Below are 21,937 nucleotides of genomic sequence, written 5' to 3'. Positions count from 1 at the left end.
ATATTTGGAGGTATGGACAGGAATGACCAAGAATGTACTTATGCATGTAATATCATGCAAATGTCCATCAACACTATAGTGGATGAAGTGACACATTCATACAGTGGAATACTTGCCAGCACTGAAAACAAATGAACAAATTACAAGTGTTCTTGATTCAGGAATTTATACTGAATTTGAAAAAGCAAGCCATAGAAGAAGACACACAGCATAACTCAATTCATATAAAGTTCAGAGATGTGCAAAACATGTAATAACATGTAAAAACTGTAATATATTTGGCAGGGATTCAAACCTACATGATGAAACTATTGTTGTTTAGTTGCTAAATCGTGTCCAACTCTTTTGCAACCCCACGGACTGTAGCCTGCCAAGCTCCTCTGTCCAGGAGATATTCCCGACCCAGAGATCGAACTCATGCCTCCTGCATTGGCAGGCAGATTTTTATCACTAAGCCACTGGGAAGCCCCAATGAAACTATATATAAAAGCAAAAAATTGTTAAATTCAAATTAGGATAACGGTTTATCTCTGTGTGGGAAATAAAGGAGACTGAATTAAGGAAGATCAACACAAGGATTCAGAAGTAATGACTGAGTTCTTTCTCTTAAATTGGGTAGTGGGCATTTACTCTATCATGCTTTATTGGGAAGCTTGATCATGTTTTATTATGCTTTTGCATATGCCTTATGAACCAACTTTTTAAATGGTGTAAATATGTTGACTCTTTTTGCTTCCCCAGAATTTGACTTTTGGTCCAAAGCTAAGAGCAGAATAATAGCAATCCATACCAAATATGGCACTATAATTTGGGGGAAGAATTGACCATCATCTCTTAACTATCTAATATAATATGTTGACTTTGTAACAATGAATGGGAAATTAATGATTTTTTTTTCTGTAGTGAGCTTTTCAGTCTGTTCAGTACTATTGATGTTAATAATAGAATACTGAGATCATTTCTTCATAAAACTATGTGTTTACAAATCTGTTGTTCAGCATTCTGAAATGAAGAAGGAAAGAAGCATCAGAAAGAAGCATAGCAAAAGGCAAAACTTTATAACATCAGTCCTAACCCAATCATAATGTTAATACATATATTGACACCTATAAATCATTTCTGCTCTGCTAGTCACAGAACCAAGGTTGGTGGTGTTTCTCTGTATAGGAGGAGAACTAAAGAAGTTCTGGACTGTCTACTTTCCCAAGGAAGGTATCTCAAAGCTCAGAAATAATGTGTCAGAAACTGAAGCTAGCCAGAGGGTGGTTAGCATTGGGGTAGCTAAGGGAGCACACCGGAGACACCCAACCCAGACAGGAGCTCACGAAAGGGTATCCAGGATACAGGCATCTCAGCTAGATGTGGAGAATAAATAGAAAATATGTAGTAGATGTGACCTGGGGGAAGAGAATTCTAGGCAGCTACAGAAACACAAATTTCAGGAATTTAAACTTCCCATGCCATGTTCAGTCGCTCAGTCGTGTCCGACTTTGTGACCCCATGGACTGTAGCCTGTCAGGCTTCTCTGTCCATGGGATTTCCCAGGCAAAAAGACTGGAGTGCAGGGATGGAACCCACATCTGCTGCTCCTGCATTGGTAGGCGGATTCTTTACCACTGTGCCACCTGGGAAGCCCAGGAAGAGATTTGCAAAGATCTGAATGAAGTTATCAATTTGACCTGGATTCCAACCTCCCCGTCATTGTTGCACCCCACCCCAGACACTGGAGACAGCACAGGGCAGGATTCAGAGGCTGGGCTTTGGAGTCTCAGAAACCAAGACTAAATCTCACTTCCAATTACATGTTCAGTTATCATTACTGATCTAGTCTCTGTTCTGCAGCCAGTGGGATCTTTCTAAAGTATAACTCCTTCCTCTCCCTCATTGATAATTTAACTACTGATTCCCCCTTGCCCATGATAAATACTCAAACTTCTTAACATGTCTTTCAAAGCCTCTGGATGATCTGGCCCCTGCTTTCTCCTCCCGCTTCATCTACCCAGCCCTCCAGCTACATTAACTCATCTCTGTTCCAGACTCCTCATGCTCTCAGCCTTGCCTGGAACACATATCTCATCGCCACTGTCACCATAACACTCCTGCTACTATTCAGACTTTAGCTTGGTAACCTAGTAATTTAATCTCCTAATTTTTTGAATACACACCACACACACACACATGTGGAGGCATTTTATGAATTCATGTAAATTTATCTATATGATACCCTATACTACCTTAGAATTAAACTTCTTCCAAGTCAGAATCTACATTGTCTTAATATATTCTGCACATCAGCACAATGCACGCCTATATAATTAACACGAAACAGTAACAGAAGCTGACGTACTATTTCTTGGGAGCAATCTTTTAAAACACGGTAGCTGTTCTAATATCTGTTGGGAAATAATTATGTTATATATACATTTTTATTACTAACCATTTCATTGTTTGACATAAACTATGTTTAATACAAAATGTGCCTGAATATATTTAATTGCATGGGTTTTATTACATGTTTAATATAAAATGTTCCTCATAATAAAAGAGCATCATTTTATTATGCTAGAGTTTGTCTCTGATGCTGGGAGGGATTGGGGGCAGGAGGAGAAGGGGACGACAGAGGATGAGATGGCTGGATGGCATCACCGACTCGATGGACGTGAGTTTGAGTTTGGTATGGATTGCTATTATTCTGCTCTTAGCTTTGGACCAAAAGTCAAATTCTGGGGAAGCAAAAAGAGTCAACATATTTACACCATTTAAAAAGTTGGTTCATAAGGCATATGCAAAAGTATAATAAAACATGATCAAGCTTCCCAATAAAGCATGATAGAGTAAATGCCCACTACCCAATTTAAGAGAAAGAACTCAGTCATTACTTCTGAATCCTTGTGTTGATCTTCCTTAATTCAGTCTCCTTTATTTCCCACACAGAGATAAACCATTATCCTAATTTGAACAATTTATAAAAGGCTAGAGAGTTAAGAGTGTCTTTGCAGTTATGTGTGTAACAGTGAAACACTGAATCGAAATGTCCATCAACAGCATAATGGATTTAAAACACTTAAATGATGCTGATTCATACAATGGAATACTTTGCAGCAGTGAAAATAAATGAATGAATTACACACACATGTGACTCAGGAACATACGCTGAATGCAAAAGCAAGACACAGAAAAATACATACAGTATAATTCAATTATATAAAGTTCAGAGGTGTGTAAAATGGAACAATGTAAGTGGCAGGATCAAATATATGAAGTGAAACTATACAGCCATTTTGCCACAAATCAGGGTAGGAAGAGGAAGATTTCCTGTCAAACACAGCATTTATACTCAGTTGTGTCCGACTCTTTGCAACCCCATTGACTTTAAAGCCCATGGAATTCTCCAGACCAGAATATTAGAGTGGGTAGCCTTTCCCTTCTCCAGGAGATCTTCCCAACCCAGGATCGAACCCAGGTCTCCTGCATTGCAGGTGGATTCTTTACCAGCTGAGCCACAAGGGAAGTCCAAGAATACTGGAGTGGGTATCCTATCCATTCTCCAGCAGATCTTCCCCACCCAGGAATTGAACCAGGGTCTCCTGCATTGCAGGGGGATTCTTTACCAACTGAGCCATGGGGGAAGCCTGTCAGTCAGCAGTAGGCGATGCGGAAAGTCAGATCACAGGGGAAAGATTCAGAAGAACTGCCAGTCAACTCAGGAGTTGCTGTGGATTTGTATGATGTTCCTTTGGGGCTCTGGCCAGCAATGCATCCACAGGGTGACAATGGAACCTTAAAACTGCAACCAGAGGCTTCCCCTTACCTCGGCATCAAAGCGGGGATCCTGGTAGGCATCACTGATGTTCACTGGAAGGCCCGTGGAAGCCACCAGCTCGGCAACACTGTTATTTATCAGCCAATCAGAGTACGATGATTTCTCCATGCTTTCTTTGAAACTATCAGGACACCAAGGCAGGCAGAAAGAAAAGAGAAAAACATCAGTTTACCTGAAAGCTAACCTGTAAAAGTACTCCTGTAGCAGGACTATCCATCCTCATTAAGAAGGGGTATGTGACCTTAGTCACAGAACAATAGCAAGGTAATTAGCAGCAGCTACGACAAAATGACTTACCTGCTATCTTGTAAAATAATCAGCTCCATGGGTAGAAATTATAGACTCTTTAAGATCCAGAGAACAACTCTAGGTTTTATTTAGTCCCCAAAGCAGGCAGAGGTAGAACAGACAATCCGGAAATGACCAAAATTGACAATAAGATGCCAATGCCATGGCATAATAAATTACACTCACCCTCCTAAGCCCACACCTCTTAACAGAGCAGACTAGATGCTTGATACTAGGGAAAATGAAACCCAAGAGTGAGGAGGAATTCAGAAATAAATTGAAAATTTACAAAAGTTTAAGTGTAGCAAAAGAGCACATCTAGACTCCATCTTAGTGTTCTGTGACCATTTTTTTGTAGTTTCAGAGTATATTTCTTAACAAAAATACATTTCCTACTTACAAAATCTTACTGAGAAACATGTTTTAACTCTACCCTTGACATTAATAATTTAAAGTATATTCATGTATGATTTTAACAAGGAATTTTATGTTAAATGATTTTGTTAACTTTCCCCTGTGCCCCTTTCACTACAAAGGTCAAATTACATAAATGCCATAAGAGTTAGTAAGGTTCCCCACTTCATCCTTCCCTTCCAACATTTCTTCCTCCTGTACCTACTGAGCACTGCCAGGAGCTGCAGAAATGCAAACTGGAGTACTCTTCAAATTAGCAACACCAAGGAAGATTTCCTGGAGGATGTTAGCTTTATGGCTTGGCCAGTAATAATTGAAATTATGTAAATGAATTTAAGTGTACAGGGTAATGCTTTTCAAACTACATTCTGTGGAACCCTGGGTTCCTGAAGATGTTAATGAATGTACCATAGTAAGAATAATAACTCTATTGACTTTTTAATCTAAGCTTCAGTGTACATAAGAAAAACACTAAATTCTGTACATAGAAAGTGAAAGTGAAGTCAGTCAGTCGTGTCCGACTCTTTGTGACCCCATGGACTGTAGCCTACCAGGTTCCAGGTTCCTCCGTCCATGGGATTTTCCAGGCAAGAGTACTGGAGTGGGTTGCGATTGCCTTCTCCAGGAGATCTTCCCAACCCAGGGATTGAACCCGGGTCTCCCGCATTGTAGGCAGACGCTTTACCATCTGAGCCAGTCATTGTTATTATGCAACAATGTGTCTGTGTGGAATTTGTGCTGTACTGGGAATGCCAGGAACTGGCATGGAGAGGCCACTGGATACGTGAATGAGAGGGAAGCACAGATATTATTTACCACCATTAATACATCTCAGAAGGAGATCAGCCCTGGGTTTTCTTTGGAAGGAATGATGCTAAAGCTGAAACTCCAGTACTTTGGCCACCTCATGGGAAGAGTTGACTCATTGGAAAAGTCTCTGATGCTGGGAGGGACTGGGGGCAGGAGGAGAAGGGGACGACAGAGGATGAGATGGCTGGATGGCATCACTGACTCAATGGATGTGAGTTTGAGTGAACTCTGGGAGATGGTGATGGACAGGGGGGCCTGGCGTGCTGCGATTCTTGGGGTCGGAAAGAGTCAGACATGAGTGAGCGACTGAACTAAACTGAACTGAACACATCTCATCTGTAATGACCGTTGGTCTGTGTCTGAGAAGTTCAACATGGATTTGTGATGCTTGTTATTCAGTCCTTATTGCATATTAAACGTTGCTTGTACATAAACTTATTCCTTATGGATCTCTAGCTGAAAATGAAAGCATTAATAAAAAGCAGAGGTGAATTTCTCTGGTGGTGGCTAAATCAAAGAGGTAAAAAGACTGAGGACTTCAAAGAGAAGACAAGCTCTTTATTTTCTCTAACAAACAAAAGAACAACAAAAAAAGTCCACGTTTTATTTTCTGTTTATTATGCCCACGAGAAGTGAAATTTCACATTGTGCTGCAATGAAAGCAGAATACAGGAAGAAATATGAAAATGCACCTGATATAAGGACCCAACTTAATGAAGTCATTTGTCAGTTTATAAAAGGCTGTGACTGAATGCTGATCATTTCTTGCAGAGGCTCATCGATCAGTTGATTCATTCTGTGCTGCTTGTGTACCATAATTTTCTTTTACATCTTCTGTGATGAAACAGTGGAGAAAGTGCTGACCTACAGTGTGATGAGAAGAGCTGTGGTGGGACCCTGGGGATGAGCTAGAGAAGGAAATGAGAAACATATGCTGGGGTTGGGGGAGGCTAAGCAGGGATCTGAGAACTGAGGAAGGTCAGCTGGGGCCATAATCAATCTAAGGGCTTCCCTGATGGTTCAGATGGTAAAGAATCTGCCTGCAATGCAAGAGTGAAAGTGAAAGTGTTGGTCACTCAGTCGTGTCTGACTCTTTGCAACCCCATGGACTGTAGCCCACCAGGCTCCTCTGTCCATGAAATTCTCCAGGCAGGAATATTGGAGTGGGTTGCCATTTCCTTCTCCAGGGGATCCTCCCAATCCAGGGATCAAACTTGCGTCTCCTGCATTGCAGGATGATTCTTTGCCATCTGAGCCACCAGGGAGTCCAACAATGCAAGGGACTGGGGTTTGATCCTTGGGTTGGGAAGATACCCTTGAGTAGGACATGGCAACCCACTCCAGTATTCTTGTCTAGAGAATTCCATGGACAGAGGAGCCTGGTGGGTCACAAACAGTTGGACATGACTAAGTCACTAACACTTTCACAATCAATCTAAGGAGATTCACTGCAGTTTGGAAACACATCAAAAATTTGATTCCTCCATAGGCTGTGAGTGCAGATGAGATTGTGGTAGCTCAGTGGATCTCAGTTGCCATGTGCATAACCGCAAAATAACCAGTTAGGTTATTTTAACTCTTTAAAGAGTTAAGATCAAGATTAGTTTAAAGTAACAAGAAAATAGTAAAGAAATCCTTTAGCTTGTATTTTACTAGGACTGGGCACATAGGAAGCTTGGGGTTTTAAGTGAGTTTCCTGTAAAGAACTACAGTTTGATTCCTCTTCCTCAGTGGTATCTTGATTCCAAGTGTGAGACTCACACTGACTCAAAGAGAACTTCATGAGCTTAAACATACTGACTGTGGAGGGATAAAAGAGAATTGTCCTATTGCACAAAACACATAATTCCTGAAATGTGGCTGTCCCTGAAATGAGGCCCAGTGAGTAAATATAAACATCAAGGTCGACAAGGCGCCAAGCAGCGTAGGAGAGAAATCGATACAAGTAAAACAAACCAGAAAATACCCCAGGACGAGGAACTTCACCAAGTTTAATTGTCTGAAAAACCTTTCTCAGCTAAAGGTTCAAACATAGAAAACTGTATGAAAATAAATATGACTATTTTTTAGAATTAATTCTCAAAATGAGTCTCTAAATTAGAAGACAAAATATCTGAATAAAATAATGTTAATCATTAGACTGTGTCTGTATTGATGGTTTTGTTCTCAAAATCAGAGAGACTGATTTCCTTTAGGATTGACTGGTTTGATCTCCCTGCAGTCCAAGAGACTCTCAAGAGTCTTCTGCAGCACAATTCAAAGGCATCAATTCTTCTGCACTCAGCTTTCTTTACAATCCAACTCTCACATCCGTACATGACTACTAGAAAAACCATAGCTTTGACTATGTGGACCTTTATCAGCAAAGTAATGTCTCTGCTTTTTAATATCTGCTGTCTAGGTTGTTCATAGCTTTTCTTCCAAGGAGCAAGCGTCTTTTAATTTCATGGCTGCAGTCACTGTCCAAAGTGATTTTGGAGCCAAAGAAATGAAAATCTGACACTGTTTCCAATTTTCTCCCTTCTATTAGCCATGAAGTGATGGGACTTGTCTTTCCTAGAGACTCCCAATACTTCACTCTTTCAAGGATGACCATTAGTTGGGCTGCTGCAAAATGCTGGAAAGTCATAAGTTAATCTTGAATGAAATGATCTATAAGGGTCTTTTCTTTTTTTCTGACAAAAGGGAATTGATACATGGGAACCCATCTATATACATATGGTCTCCTCAGCCCCTTCCCCTACCTGTACAGAATGAGATATAGACAGAAACTAAAGAGGTCCCTGGAGAAGGAAATGGCAACCCACTCCAGTGTTCTTACCTGGAGAATCCCAGTGATGGGGGAGCCTGGTGGGCTGCCGTCTATGGGGTCGCACAGAGTCGGACACGACTGAAGCGACTTAACAAAGAGGCCCCACCTTCAGGAAGCTCACAAGCAATGACAATGGATTGTGACACCCTAAATGAAGATGTAAAGACATTATGGGAACAGAGAAAAGAAGGATCAGTTCTGTCTAGGCTGGGAATGATATTTGGAAACTACTTCACAAAGGAAGTTAGTATAAGCTGATCTTATAAGGAGGATAAGTAAGAGTCATCTGGCAGAGAAAGAAGGTAAAAGCAATTCAGACAAAACCACAACAGGACTAAAGCTTTAGAAGTGTGAGGTTTTCTGTACTGGTATAATGAATAGTAGAGCTAAAACTTAGACTAAATGGTAGAAGTGATGAATACGGCTCTAATAGAAGAGGCCAGCCTCTATATTGTGTGGTTTTATGCACAAACACAACCACATTTATACTCATGGTTCCCATACACATGTCAGCAGCCCATGTTCCCTCCATATGCATCTAAGCACTTTCTGGACATTTCCTTCTGGTTATCCACAGACACCTCAAATTTAACATTTGCAAGATTGAACCAACACACTCTCCTTGACGTGTTAACAATCAATAAAAAAAAACAACAAACAAACTGTGACCATAGATCACTGGGTAAGGAACAGAAGTTTCAACATAGACACAATCTGTTTTCTTATTTTTGGGTCATGATTGATTATCAATTGCCCTATGATAGGCTGAGTATTATCCAGTAGGGGTAGGATTCAGAGAGACGAAGAATCAGGAACACCAAGAACTCTTTGAGACAGAAATTTCTTTTTTATGCTTTGTAAACAAAAACTTATTTTTAATCTACATCTTGTACCTGGTACTAGTTTCCATCTTGCTCCATTGACCCGAGGTCAGTCTGAACTTTTGGTTCACAAAGAGAAATGCCCTTCCTTACTTTTTCTTCTCAAGTAAGCCTGTCTATCCCTGGGTCCTACCTGAAGCTTTGAGCTGTGCAACATTATTTGAAGTTGTCTTTTAATTAGGAGATTAAGGAACTGAGTCAATATCAGTTGAACTCAAAGCTAGGACCCCAGCAGGAGAATCTCAAATGCCTAGATCTAGGACATTAACAATTTACTACTGCCCTCAGTATATCTTTGAAGGTTACCAAATAAGTCTTAGACATAAAAGGTAATGGGAGAGAACTTAATTAGCAAGCAGAACCAGCCTGTCAGTTGTTATACTGTGGTGGGAGAGGAAGATGCTCTAAGTTGCAGACCTTCCTGAATTTTATCATGACCTGAACTTGTTAATGGACTTGCCGTTATGGTCTATCTTGAGGACACTTCATTACACTTGTATTTCTCATTCTAGGCATTGTGTTATCAGAAATTAAGACATGGAAACCAAATAACACATTTTCTGTCCTTCATTTCCTCAAGTTGTACAATGGGAATGATGAGATTTATCACTCCAAGGAGTTGGTATCATTTTGGGAAGCATCTTGCACCTCTCATTTGGGTGTCAGACGGCATTACTGTGAGTAGTTGGTGTTTACAATTTAGTATCAGGTAGTGACAACTGCTTGGTTTCATAGCTGAGCAAATCTGGGTTTGGGGGGCTTATTTCTGTTTTTTGTTTTTCTTTGTATCTTGGCCCAACATTTCCTTGCTATGAGACTACAGATCAAATTTTAATAACTCTGACTGTTAGTTTCCATAATAGAAATTAGGGGAAGTACAGCCCATTTTACAGGGTTGTCTTGAGGATAATATAATATACAACAATAATAATATACAACAATAAAATAATGTTGAATAATGCATAGCACATGGGAAGCTTTCACTATTAGTTCCTTGTAGCCCAAAGATTCTTCTTTTATTAAAAACACTAGGTGAGGTGTGGTCAGTTTAATTGCTTATCTACTGGTGCAGGAAAGATGTTACTGTTTATTGGCTGTGGCATTGTTGTCAGATTTGGAGAGGTGCTGAAGTAAAAATATGCTAGCTGGTAAAACTGTTGACAATAAAGCATAAGGTTAAAATTCTATCCATCTAGATGTGTCAAGTAGCCCTATCACATCTCTCTTTGGGGTTCCTGTGGGCACCTCCACCCATCTGCTCTGGATTGAGAGCATATCTTCCCACAAGTCCTGTGCATATGTCTACACAGCAAGAAAGAAGTGGACTCAATGCATTAAAATATTAACTAAGGCATGTTAAATGAGAGACCTGAAAAAATGGGAGAGTAAAGCATAAAAAAAACAATCATTAAGACTTCCAAGTTGCCATGATTCTGTTCACTGTGTGGCATCAATATAGGGCACAGCTGACAGGCTACTATTTTATGTTTGACCTCAGTACTTCTTCATGTGCCTTGTTTTCATGGAATGTTTTTATAGCTTTCATCCTTCTCTTTGACAGTCTTACTAAATTGACAAGACCCCTGGCCCAAAATAAATAAGTAATGAGAAGGTCTGTCTTTCATTTAGTCTTCATATTCAAAGCCAGGAAAAAGAAAAAAAATAACTACAACATATTTGAGAGGTGAAAGCTAGATGTTTGGGAAACGTTTCCTTGAGTTTCCTAAGTTTTTTGGAAGACACAAAAGCTTATTAGAAATATTTCCTCTCCTTCATTGATGTTTGATTATTATAATTAGCATTATGCAAATGGGGTGTAGACACATACATTACTACTGCCATGAGGTTATTTATAAAATAGGGCTATATTTGGGGAGGAGGATTTGGGGCCATATGGCAGAAAGTAAAGAGGAACTAAAAAGCCTCTTGATGAAAGTGAAAGAGGAGAGTGAAAAAGTTGGCTTAAAGCTCAACATTCAGAAAACAAAGATCATGGCATCTGGTCCCATCACTTCATGGGAAATAGATGGGGAAACAGTGGAAACAGTGTCAGACTTGATTTTTCTGGGCTCCAAAATCACTGCAAATGGTGACTGCAGCCATGAAATTAAAAGGTGCTTACTCCTTGGAAGAAAAGTTATGACCAATCTAGACAACATATTAAAAAGCAGAGACATTACTTTGCCAACAAAGGTCCATCTAGTCAAGGCTATGGTTTTTCCAGTAGTCATGTATGGATGTGAGAGTGGACTGTGAAGAAAGCTGAACGCCGGGGAATTGATGCATTTAAACTGTAGTGTTGGAGAAGACTCTTGAGAGTCCCTTGGACTGCAAGGAGATCCAATCAATCCATTCTGAAGATCAGCCCTGGGTGTTCCTTGGAAAGAATGATGCTAAAGCTGAAACTCCAGTACTTTGGCCACCTCATGCGAAGAGTTGACTCATTGGGAAAGACTCTGATGCTGGGAGGGATTGGGGGCAGGAGGAGAAGGGGATGACAGAGGATGAGATGGCTGGACGGCATCACTGACTCGATGGACATGAGTCTGAGTGAACTCCGGGAGTTGGTGATGGACAGGGAGGCCTGGCTTGCTGCGATTCATGGGGTCACAAAGAGTCGGACACGACTGAGCGACTGAACTGAACTGAACCGAAGCCCAGAAATATCAAAGTGATATTATCACTGCACAGTTCAGTTCAGTTGCTCAGTCATGTCCAATTCTTTGTGACCCCATGAACCGAAGCACACCAGGCCTCCCTGTCCATCGCCAACTCCTGGAGTTTACTCCAACTCATGTCCTTTGAGTCGGTAATGCCATCCAACCATCTCATCCTCTGCCATCCCATTCTCTTCCTGCCTTCACACTTTCCCAGCATCAGGGTCTTTTCAAATGAATCAGCTCTTCGCATGAGGTGGCCAAAGCATTGGAGTTTCAGCCTCAATATCAGTCTTTCCAATGAACATCCAGGACTGATCTCCTTTAGGATGGACTGGTTGGATTTCCTTGCAGTCCAAGGGACTCTCAAGAATCTTCTCCAACACCACAGTTCAAAAGCATCAGATCAGGCATAATTTGTTCCAGTGTCAACACTCCATCCATATAACATTCTCTATATTTTGTGGGAAAAGGAGGTTGGATACAACTAGATGACTCTAACAATGGAGCTTCCTGATAAAGAAGCGGCCTTGGCACCAAGTGGGAACCTCAGAGCTCAGTGGCTGGTACCTGGAAGACAGATCTACTGATCCATTTCCTTGCTAAACAATCAAAAGGGAGTTGGGCCATCTGGATCTTTTATTTTTCAACTAGCAACATTAAATATTGGCATAATAAGGTTCAGCAGCCCTGAATTTGCCAGACAATAGACAATCAAACAGAGAAGGCGATGGCACCCCACTCCAGTACTCTTGCCTGGAAAATCCCATGGATGGAGAAACCTGGTAGGTTGCAGTCCATGGGGTCGCGAAGAGCCGGACATGACTGAATGACTTCACTTTCACTTTTCACTTTCATGCATTGGAGAAGGAGATGGCAACCCACTCCAGTGTTCTTGCCTGGAGAATCCCAGGGATGGGGGAGGCTGGTGGGCTCCCATCTATGGGGTTGCACAGAGTCGGACACAACTGAAGCGACTTAGCAGCAGCAGCAGCAGCAGACAATCAAAAAGAATGTCCTAAGGTTCTCATTTAAAGGAAGTTAACACAACAACACAAATCTTACATTTCAAGATGACTGGTCATGGTGGTGATGGTGTTATTTTAATGTTTAATATTTTAAAGATTTTCTTCGTTCCTTGAAATTAGAATAAGTATCACATTTTTATTCCTACAAAACACCAATCACATGCTTCCTAGCAGAGGTATAGTCAAAGAAAGGAGATCCATGAACAAGAAAGTAAAAGAGAATATATTCGTGATATACTATAGCAGTATTCTGTCTTACATCAATGTGTAAGTTTGTCTAACCTACTACTCTAGGTAATTGAGAAATTTCAAAGAAGGTAAGTAGAACAGAGAGACTTTCCAAATTGGTAAAACCCACTAAAAATTTGTCCCTCCACAAAAGAATGAGAATACTAGCAAAAAATGGTCAAAATCAACTTTTTGAAAACTGTGGAAATTAAAGACAGGCTTACAAAAATCCAAAGAGTGTTCATTCAAGAAAAACAGTTGAATCTCTATAAGGACAGCAAGTTGTGTGTTATTTAAACTTACCTTATTCTCATCTCCCTATCTCAAGCTCTGGGGTAGTGGTGAAAACCAACAGACTCATAATCATGCTAGCTGTGAAAACCAGTAGCCAAGGAGTCACTGGCAGAGGAAAAATGGGTTTGGAACTCCCCAAAAGTCACATCCCTAGAGAATTGTTATTATTTGACCTATTTGGCAGCTCCATGGAAACCTCCACTCATAAAGCTTTTCTTTATTGAACTGACTTTGAGCTTGCTTACTAAGCACACCCTTTATCCCAAAGCATTTGTGAGGGGAAAAATGGCAGCAATTGTTTCATATCACAACTGCTTTAGGCAGAAAAACATTTACAGCTAACAAGAAGCTGACCAGAAAACCTAAAAGAAGAAGTATGGGAATAAGATATTACTCGGGAGATTTGAAAAGTTCTGACATGTTCCTGGAAATACAGAATTGAATGTATGCTCAGAAAAGACCACAGAAGGTCCTAAACTCCCACCTCTGGTTGACCTTGAAATTCTGTGAAAGCAGAAAGTGAAAGCTAAGTAAACTTCCTGTCAGAGAATTGAAGGTACCCACACATGCACACAGATCCCCTCAGCAAGGCTGGAAGACTTACTGGTTCTTTTTTTGTTTGTTTTGTTTTAAGGAAACCTCAACCCAGCCATGAGTTCACAACTGAGCTAACTAAGCAGAGAATTCAGTTGCCACACACAACAAAGAGAGTTCATGAAAGTCAGCAAACAACAAATAGAAGAAACAAACATAAACAGCAGCAAAGCCTGGATGGAATGAGTGAGGAGCTGATATTATTTCCAGTTTTCACTTAAATTATTCAGTTTTAAACAGAGAGAGAGAGAGAGAAAAAAAAAAAAATAAACAGGAAAAAAGCAATCAACAGAAACTGCCTCGAGTAAGCCCAGATGTTGGATTTATCAAAGACTTTAAATTGGCTAATATAAATGTGTTCAAAATACCAAAGGAAACCATACTCTGACCCTCCCAAAAAAAAGAGCCTGTAGAAAAACATGAGAATAATGTCTCACCAAATATCAATAAAGAGATGGAAATCATAAAAAGGAACCAAATAAAAAATTCTGGAATTTAAAATTATAACGATTGAAATGAAAATTCACTAAGAGGGATCAACAGGAGGTGTGAGAAGCCAAAAGAATCATTTAACTTGAAGATAAGTTAATTGAAGATAGAGTATCTGGTCTGAGGAACAGAAAGAAAAAAGAATGAAAGAAAAGTCTTAGTAACTTTTAAGCATATAAACATATGCCTAATGGAAGTCTCAGACAGAGAGGAGACAAGAAAAGGAGAAGAAAAGATATTTGAAGAAACATGGGAGAAAATATCACATATTTGACTAAAATAAACATTCAGTCAGTTCAGTTCAGTCGCTCAGTTGTGTCTGACTCTTTGCAACCCCATGGACTGCAGCACTTCAGGCCTCCCTGTCCATTGCCAACTCCTGGAGTTTACTCAAACTCATGTCCTTTGAGTCGGTAATGCCATCCAACCATCTCATCCTCTGTTGTCCCCTTCTCCTCAGGCCTTTAAACTTTCCCAGCATCAGGGTCTTTTCAAAAGAGTCAGTTCTTCACATCAGGTGGCCAAAGGATTGGAGTTTCAGCTTCAGCATCAGTCCTGACTGATCTCCTTTAGGATGGACTGGTTGGATCTCCTTGCAGTCCAAGGGACTTTCAAGAGTCTTCTCCAACACCACAGTTCAAAAGCATCAATTCTTTGGTGCTCAGCTCTGTTTATAGTCCAGCTCTCAATCTATACATGACCACTGGAAAAACCATAGCCTTGACTAGATGGACCTTTGTTGGCAAAGTAATGTCTCTTCTTTTTAATATGCCGTCTAGGTTGGTCATAACTTTTCTTCCAAGGAGCATGCATCTTTTAATTTCATGGCTGCAGTCACCATCTACAGTGATTTTCGAGCCCAGAAAAATAAAGTCTGTCACTGTTTCCACTGTTTCCCCATCTATTTGCCATGAAGCGATGGGACCAGATGCCATGATCTTCGTTTTCTGAATGTTGAGTTTTAAGCCAACTTTTTCACTCTCCTCTTTCACTTTCATCAAGAGGCTCTTTAGTTCTTCTTCGCTTTCTGCCAAGGGGTGGTATCATCTGCATATTTGAGGCTATTGATATTTCTCCCAGCAATCTTGATTCCAGCTTGTGCTTCTTCCAGCCCAGCGTTTCTGATGACGTACTCTGCATATAAGTTAAATAAACAGGGTGACAATATACAGCCTTGAGGTACTCCTTTCTCTATTTGGAACCAGTCTGTTGTTCCATGTCCAGTTCTAACTGTTGCTTCCTAACCTGCATACAGGTTTCTCAAGAGGCAGGTCAGGTGGTCTGGTATTCCCATCTCTTTCAGAATTTTCCACAGTTTGTTGTGGTCCACACAGTCAAAGGTTTTGACATAGTTAATAAAGCAGAAGTAGATGTTTTTCTGGAACTTTTTTGCTTTTTTGATGATCCAGTGGATGTTGGCAATTTGATCTCTGGTTCCTCTGCCTTTTCTAAAACCAGCTTGAACATCTCGAAGTTCATGGTTCGCGTACTGTTGAAGCTTGGCTTGGAGAATTTTGAGCATTACTTTGCTAACATGTGAGATGAGTGCAATTGTGCAGTAATTTGAGCATTCTTTGGCATTCTTTCTTTGGGTTGGAATGAAAACTGATCTTTTCCAATCCTGTGGCCACTGCTGAGTTTTCCAAATTTGCTGGCATATTGAGTGCAACACTTTCACAGCATCGTCTTTTAGGATTTCAAATAGCTCAACTAAAATTCCATCACCTCTACCTACTAGCCTTGTTCGTAGTGATGCTTTCTAAGGCCCACTTGACTTCACATTCCAGGATGTCTGGCTCTAGGTGAGTGATACAACATCATGATTATCTGGGACATGAAGATCTTTTTTTGTATAGTTCTTCTGTGTATTCTTACCACCTCTTCTTAATATCTTCTGCTTCTGTTAAGTCCATACCATTTCTGTCTTATATTGTACCCATCTTTGCATGAAATATTCCCTTGGTATCTCTAATTTTCTTAAAGAGATCTCTAGTCTTTCCCTATTTCCTCTATTTCTTTGCACTGATCGCTGAGGAAGGCTTTCTTATCTCTCCTTGCTATTCTTTGGAACTCTGCATTCAAATGTGTATATCTTTCCTTTTCTCCTTTGCCTTTCACTTCTCTTCTATTCACAGCTATTTGTAATTCCTCCTCAGACAACCATTTTTCCTTTTTGCATTTCTTTTCCTTGGGGATAGTCTTGATTCTTGCCTCCTGTGCAATGTCATGAACCTCCGTCCATAGTTCTTCAGGCACTCTATCAGATCTAATCTCTTGAATGTATCTCACTCCACTGTACAATTGCAAGGGATTTGATTTAGGTCATATCTGAATAGTCTAGTGGTTTTCCTTACTTTCTTCAATTTAAGTCTGAATTTGGCAATAAGGAGTTCATGATCTGAGCCACAGTCAGCTCCCGGTCTTGTTTTTGCTGACTGTATAGAACTTCTCCTTCTTTGGCTGTGAAGAATATATTCAATCTGATTTCAGTATTGACCAAAAGAAACATTAATCTGTACATTTAAGGATCTCAACAAAATCCAACTAAGATAAACTCACAAGGATCCACACTTAGACATATCATTAACAGACTATTGAAAACTAATGGAAGCCAGAAGGCAGCTGAATGACATAGTCAACGTGCTCAAAGAAAAAGACCATTAAAGAAGAACTGTATGTCCAGCAAAATTATACTTTAAAAATAAAGGCGAGGTTGAGACATTTTCAAATAAACAAGAACTGAGAAGATTCATTACCAGCAGACGTGCCCTAGAAGAAATGCTAAAGGTTGTCATTCAGGCTGAAATTAAAGAACACTAGAGAGTAATCTGAACCCACATGAAGAAGTAAAGAGCACTGGAAAAGGTAACTCTATAGTAAACACAAAAGATAGCATAAGTGTATTTTTTGTTTGTAACCTTTTCCCCCCCTCCTATCTCATTTAAAAGACAGCTGCATAATGAAACAATAGTAAAATTTTATTTAGGGGGTTATAATGTAAAAAATACAATTTGTAAGACAACAATAACACAAAGGTTAGAACTATATGGGTAACTTTTCTTGTACTACAAAAATTAAGTTGGTATTAATCCAAATTAGACTGTTACAAGTTAAGATGTTAGTTGTAATCCCCAGGGCAATCACTAAGGAAATCATTGAAAAAATAATAAAAGAAATGACAAGATAATTTAAATGGCACATTACAAACTGTGTACTACAAACGAAGGCAGAAATGAAGAAACAGAGGGACAAAGAGACGTAAGACATGTAGAAAACAAACAACAAAAAAGGTAGATGTAAATTCTACTTTATAAGTAATCATTTTAAATATAAATGAATTAAACGCCCCAAACAAAAGGCAAAGATTGGCAGAACAGATACAATAACATGAGCCCATATAACAACTACATGTTGTTTATTAGACATACTTTAGGTTCAAAGACACAAACAGGTTAAAAGTAAAAGGATGAAAATGTGTCTACCTCAAACAAATCCTCCTCAAGGTGCCTAACTTGAAGTACAATATGTATTTGAGTGAAAAAGCTGACTTAACCCGCCACATTAAAAAAACTAAGATCAGGGCATCTGGTCTCATCACTTCATGGCAAATAGAAGGGGAAAAAGATAGAAGCAGTGACGATTTTATTTTCTTGGGCTCCAAAATCACTGCAAACAGTGACTGCAGCCACGAAATTAAAAGACGCTTACTCCTTGGAAGGAACGCTATGACAAACCTAGACAGCATACTGAAAAGCAAAGACATCACTTTGTCGACAAAGGTCCATACAGTCAAAGCTTTTTTTCTGGTAGTTTCTGGTTTTCTAGTAGTCATATACAGATGGTTTTTCTAGTAGTCATGTACAGATGTGAAAATTGGACCATAAGGAAGGCCGAGCACCGAAGAACTGATGCTTTTGAATTGTGCTGGAAAGTATTCTTGTGTCCCTTGGACAGTAAGGAGATCAAACCAGTCAATCCTAAAGGAAATCAGTCCTGAATATTCATTGGAAGGACGGATGCTGAAGCTGAAGCTCCAATACTTTGTCCACCAGATGCAAAGAGCTGACTCACTGGAAAGACCCTGACGCAGTGAAAGATTGAAGGCAAGAGCAGAAGAGGGCAGCAGAGGATGAGATGGTTAGAGAGCATCACCAACTTAATGGACGTGAATTTCAGCAAACTCTGGGAGACAGTGAAGGACGGGGAAGCCTGGTGTTCTGCAGTCCATGGGGTTGCAAAGAGTCGGGCATGACTTAGTGACTGAACAACAACAACACAATGTATTTGAGTGAAGAAGTTCTGAAATGTTTGGGAAAAATCAGTTTCACACAACTCTTATATTTTAAAATAACCAGCATAGGCACTGGTTGAGGCCACATACACTGCAAGCGTTAATCAAAAATGTGTTAAATGTCTAAAATTTTGTTGTGGGTCACAACAATATAGGAATAATGAAATTAATTCTGTGGGTTCAGACAGCAGGTGGTTTTTTTTTTTTTTTTTAAAGAATAGACTAAATCAGAAGACACATACATAGTAAAGGTAAGTATAGTTTCAAGAAACGTGTTTTAGATATATGTGTGTGTGCATTTGTGTATCTATTTATATACATTAACTAGGTTTGGATGTAAAATGTTTACTTTCACTGTAGGTTGCAATAAAAAAGGTTGAAATTCACAAGCTAGGGGATACACAGTGAAATTGGCACAGTTAGGATTCAGGGTAAAGCAACATTAGTATTAGCAACATTGTTCATGGTAGGAGCAGAATTTCTAATTCCCCAAAGCATCATGAGGATGGCATGCTTTTCAGTGGTACTGTCCAAGCAGGGATGAGTCACATCACACTTCCAATCCAGATAACTGCTGGAGATCACCTCACCTGGGCCAGGTTCATGTCAGAGTTATAAAATGTACAATATGACTGTAAGGTACAATCACAGTAAATTGTGATAAACAAAATCCTCATCATACGTAGTCTCTCCAGGCTAACACAGTCTATTCCAAGTTTATTCCTGAAAATGTCACTGCTGCTGGACAAAAACAAAGAACATCTCTAGGAGTCTTGTTTACAGATTCTTGACCCAAGGCTAGAGCTCATCCTATAGTTTCGTCTCATTATAGTCACATCTCATGGAAGTCAGTTCCTTCTCACCTCTCAAAAGATCAGATTTGGGCCATGGGGGCTGGAAGCCTAAAAGAATGAGTTACAGAACAGTGAGGAGTGCTAGAAGGAAAAAGTTTGTTTATAGAACTAGATTCCACATAAAATTGAAAAGGAAAAGAAAAAAAAATCAATAAGGCATTGAAACTTGAGTTTCAGTATTTTGACCCCAAAAATGCAATGCAGAAAACTAATGTTGAGAAAAATCATAGGGCTATCCAATCTGAGACATGAAATAAACCCTAAAAGTCTCCAAGATACTTCTTAAAGTTGAGTTGTACCCTCAGGGGGCAGATGTAGATAAGTTAAGGGATAGAAAAGTCACAAGAAAAACATGTGAAAGGGCCATACTATTTCACTGAATCTGCAATATGTCAGTTGTAAAATGCCCTGTTATTTTTGAACCACTGAAAGAAGACAAAAAAAATGCTGCAATGAGTCAATGTATTCTTTTCACTTAAAATATTAATATTTTCATCTTATTTTAGAGATCTTTTAGATTAGACATACATTTTATCATATGCCACTCGTGAAGGAAAATTTTAACTATGTAGGTTGATTATATATAGAAGGAAAACTTACGAGCAAAAGAAATTGACATTTCTAAAATTTCTTCAAATTCAGTGTCACTCTCCTGAATCATTTTCAATACAGAGTCTTCGATGTTCACAGATATGAGCTTTGAGTCACCAGGATGCAGCCTTTTTTAGAAGAGTGCTCCGCCATCACCTTTAGGACTCTCTTCCGAGCTGCCAACCCCTCCTGCAAGTTCCAACGCTGCCATTCTACTGAACTTAGTAAGAGGAATCACTGGCAGGTTTTTACATAACGACCAGACTCACCTTCCTTCCTCAAGTTCCTTTACTTGGCGTGTTGACAGAAATTGTAAGAGTGTGCTGTTGTCCAGCCACGCCACCAGCAATTCTTTTATTAGACTCCGCAGATACATGTTTGAAAGCTGTGTCAAGACCTAACATAATTTGGAAGTTCATGTAGGGCTGCTGGTCATGTGTTCCACAGGGCAGAAAAGATGTGCACACACACACACACAGCAACATCAAGTTCAATCTTATTCTTATATGATATGGGGTTCAAACTCATACACTAATACTGCATTCATTTCCTATTTCTGCATAACAAACTATTACAAATTAGTAGCTTAAAACAACACTCTTTTATTATCACATAATTCTTAGAGATCAGAAATTTATTATGGTGTTTGTCAGCTGGATTAACTGCTTAGGATCTCACAAGACCAAAATTACAGTGCTGATAGAACTTCATTCCCTTCGGGAGGTTCTGGGGAAGAATCAAGCTCATTCAGGTTGTTGGAAGAGTTCAATTTGCTGCAGCTGTAGCATGGAGGTCCTTATCTCCTTGACATGTGGTCCTGTGTATATTTAAGCCAGCAATATGTGTTGAATTCTGCTCATACTTCAAATTTCTCTGATTTCCGGGTCGTTAAGAGTCGGACACGACTGAGCGACTTCACTTTCACTTTTCACTGTCATGCATTGGAGAAGGACATGGCAACCCACCCCAGTGTTCTTGCCTGGAGAACCCCAGGGACGGGGGAGCCTGGTGGGCTGCCGTCTATGGGGTCGCACAGAGTTGGACATGACTGAAGCGACTTAGCAGCAGCAGCAACTTCCTTTTTAATCCTCAACTGGGAGAGAGCTCTGTATTTAAGAGTTTGTGATTACATTGTATCCACCTAGCTAATCCCGGAATTATCTCCCTATTTTAACATCAATTGATTAACCACCTTAGTTACATCTGCAGAGTCTCTTTGGCTATGTAATGTAACATATTCATGAATATGACAAGAGCGGGTGAAGGTCATGGGGGCCCAAATTCTGTCTACTACCTTTGGTTTGACTTTGTTATTTAAAGTTAAACATGGTGGCAAGTGTTAACCATCTGATGTTACCATGGCCTCATGCTGAAATGCTGCACTTTGATTTCACTGGGCCCATCCAGATAATTTAGGATAACCACCCCCATCTCAAGATTCTTAATCACGTCTGCAAAGTCCCTTTTGCCAAGTAATATTCACAGATTCCACATATTCAGATCTGGATTTCTTTGAGGGGGGCATTACTCTGCCTACCGTACATACACCTTTGTCTTTTCAAAGAATGCTTTAGCTCTCCACCCTCCAGGCTGACGTGCATGCTGACAGGCTCATTAAACAGAAAGCCTTGCCTTTTAACTGCACTGAGATTTCTAGTTTTATTTTCCTCTTCCCCTTCCAGTTGTAATAAATGAAAAATATAGTAAGAAGATTAAATTTTCTTTAAAAAAGATTGCTTCCCATTGAAGTAAATTTTTTTCCCTTTGACTGCCTTACTCCCCAAATGCTGAAGTGGTTACAGAACTTGGGCTTTAAATAATAATTATTTCCAGTATATTCTATTAAATGATTAAGTGAAAATATCCTTTTAGTCGGTTGTTAC

The 21,937-nt window shown here is 39.7% G+C and overlaps 1 protein-coding gene across 1 annotated transcript in view; it reads right to left on the bottom strand.

Moving 5' to 3' along the window:
- Nucleotides 1–21,937, bottom strand: part of PDE11A (phosphodiesterase 11A) — a 423,445-nt gene that overhangs the window by 197,817 nt on the left and 203,691 nt on the right. Inside the window, exon 6 of the mRNA NM_001205422.1 lies at nucleotides 3,812–3,944. Coding sequence (NP_001192351.1) covers nucleotides 3,812–3,944 — 133 coding nt within the window. The remainder of the gene's footprint in view (nucleotides 1–3,811; nucleotides 3,945–21,937) is intronic.

This window comes from Bos taurus, chromosome 2, assembly GCF_002263795.3.
Source record: "Bos taurus isolate L1 Dominette 01449 registration number 42190680 breed Hereford chromosome 2, ARS-UCD2.0, whole genome shotgun sequence".
Lineage (NCBI taxonomy): Eukaryota > Metazoa > Chordata > Mammalia > Artiodactyla > Bovidae > Bos > Bos taurus.
Note: the sequence above shows the minus strand (reverse complement) of the source record. Positions and strands in the feature narration are given on the sequence as shown.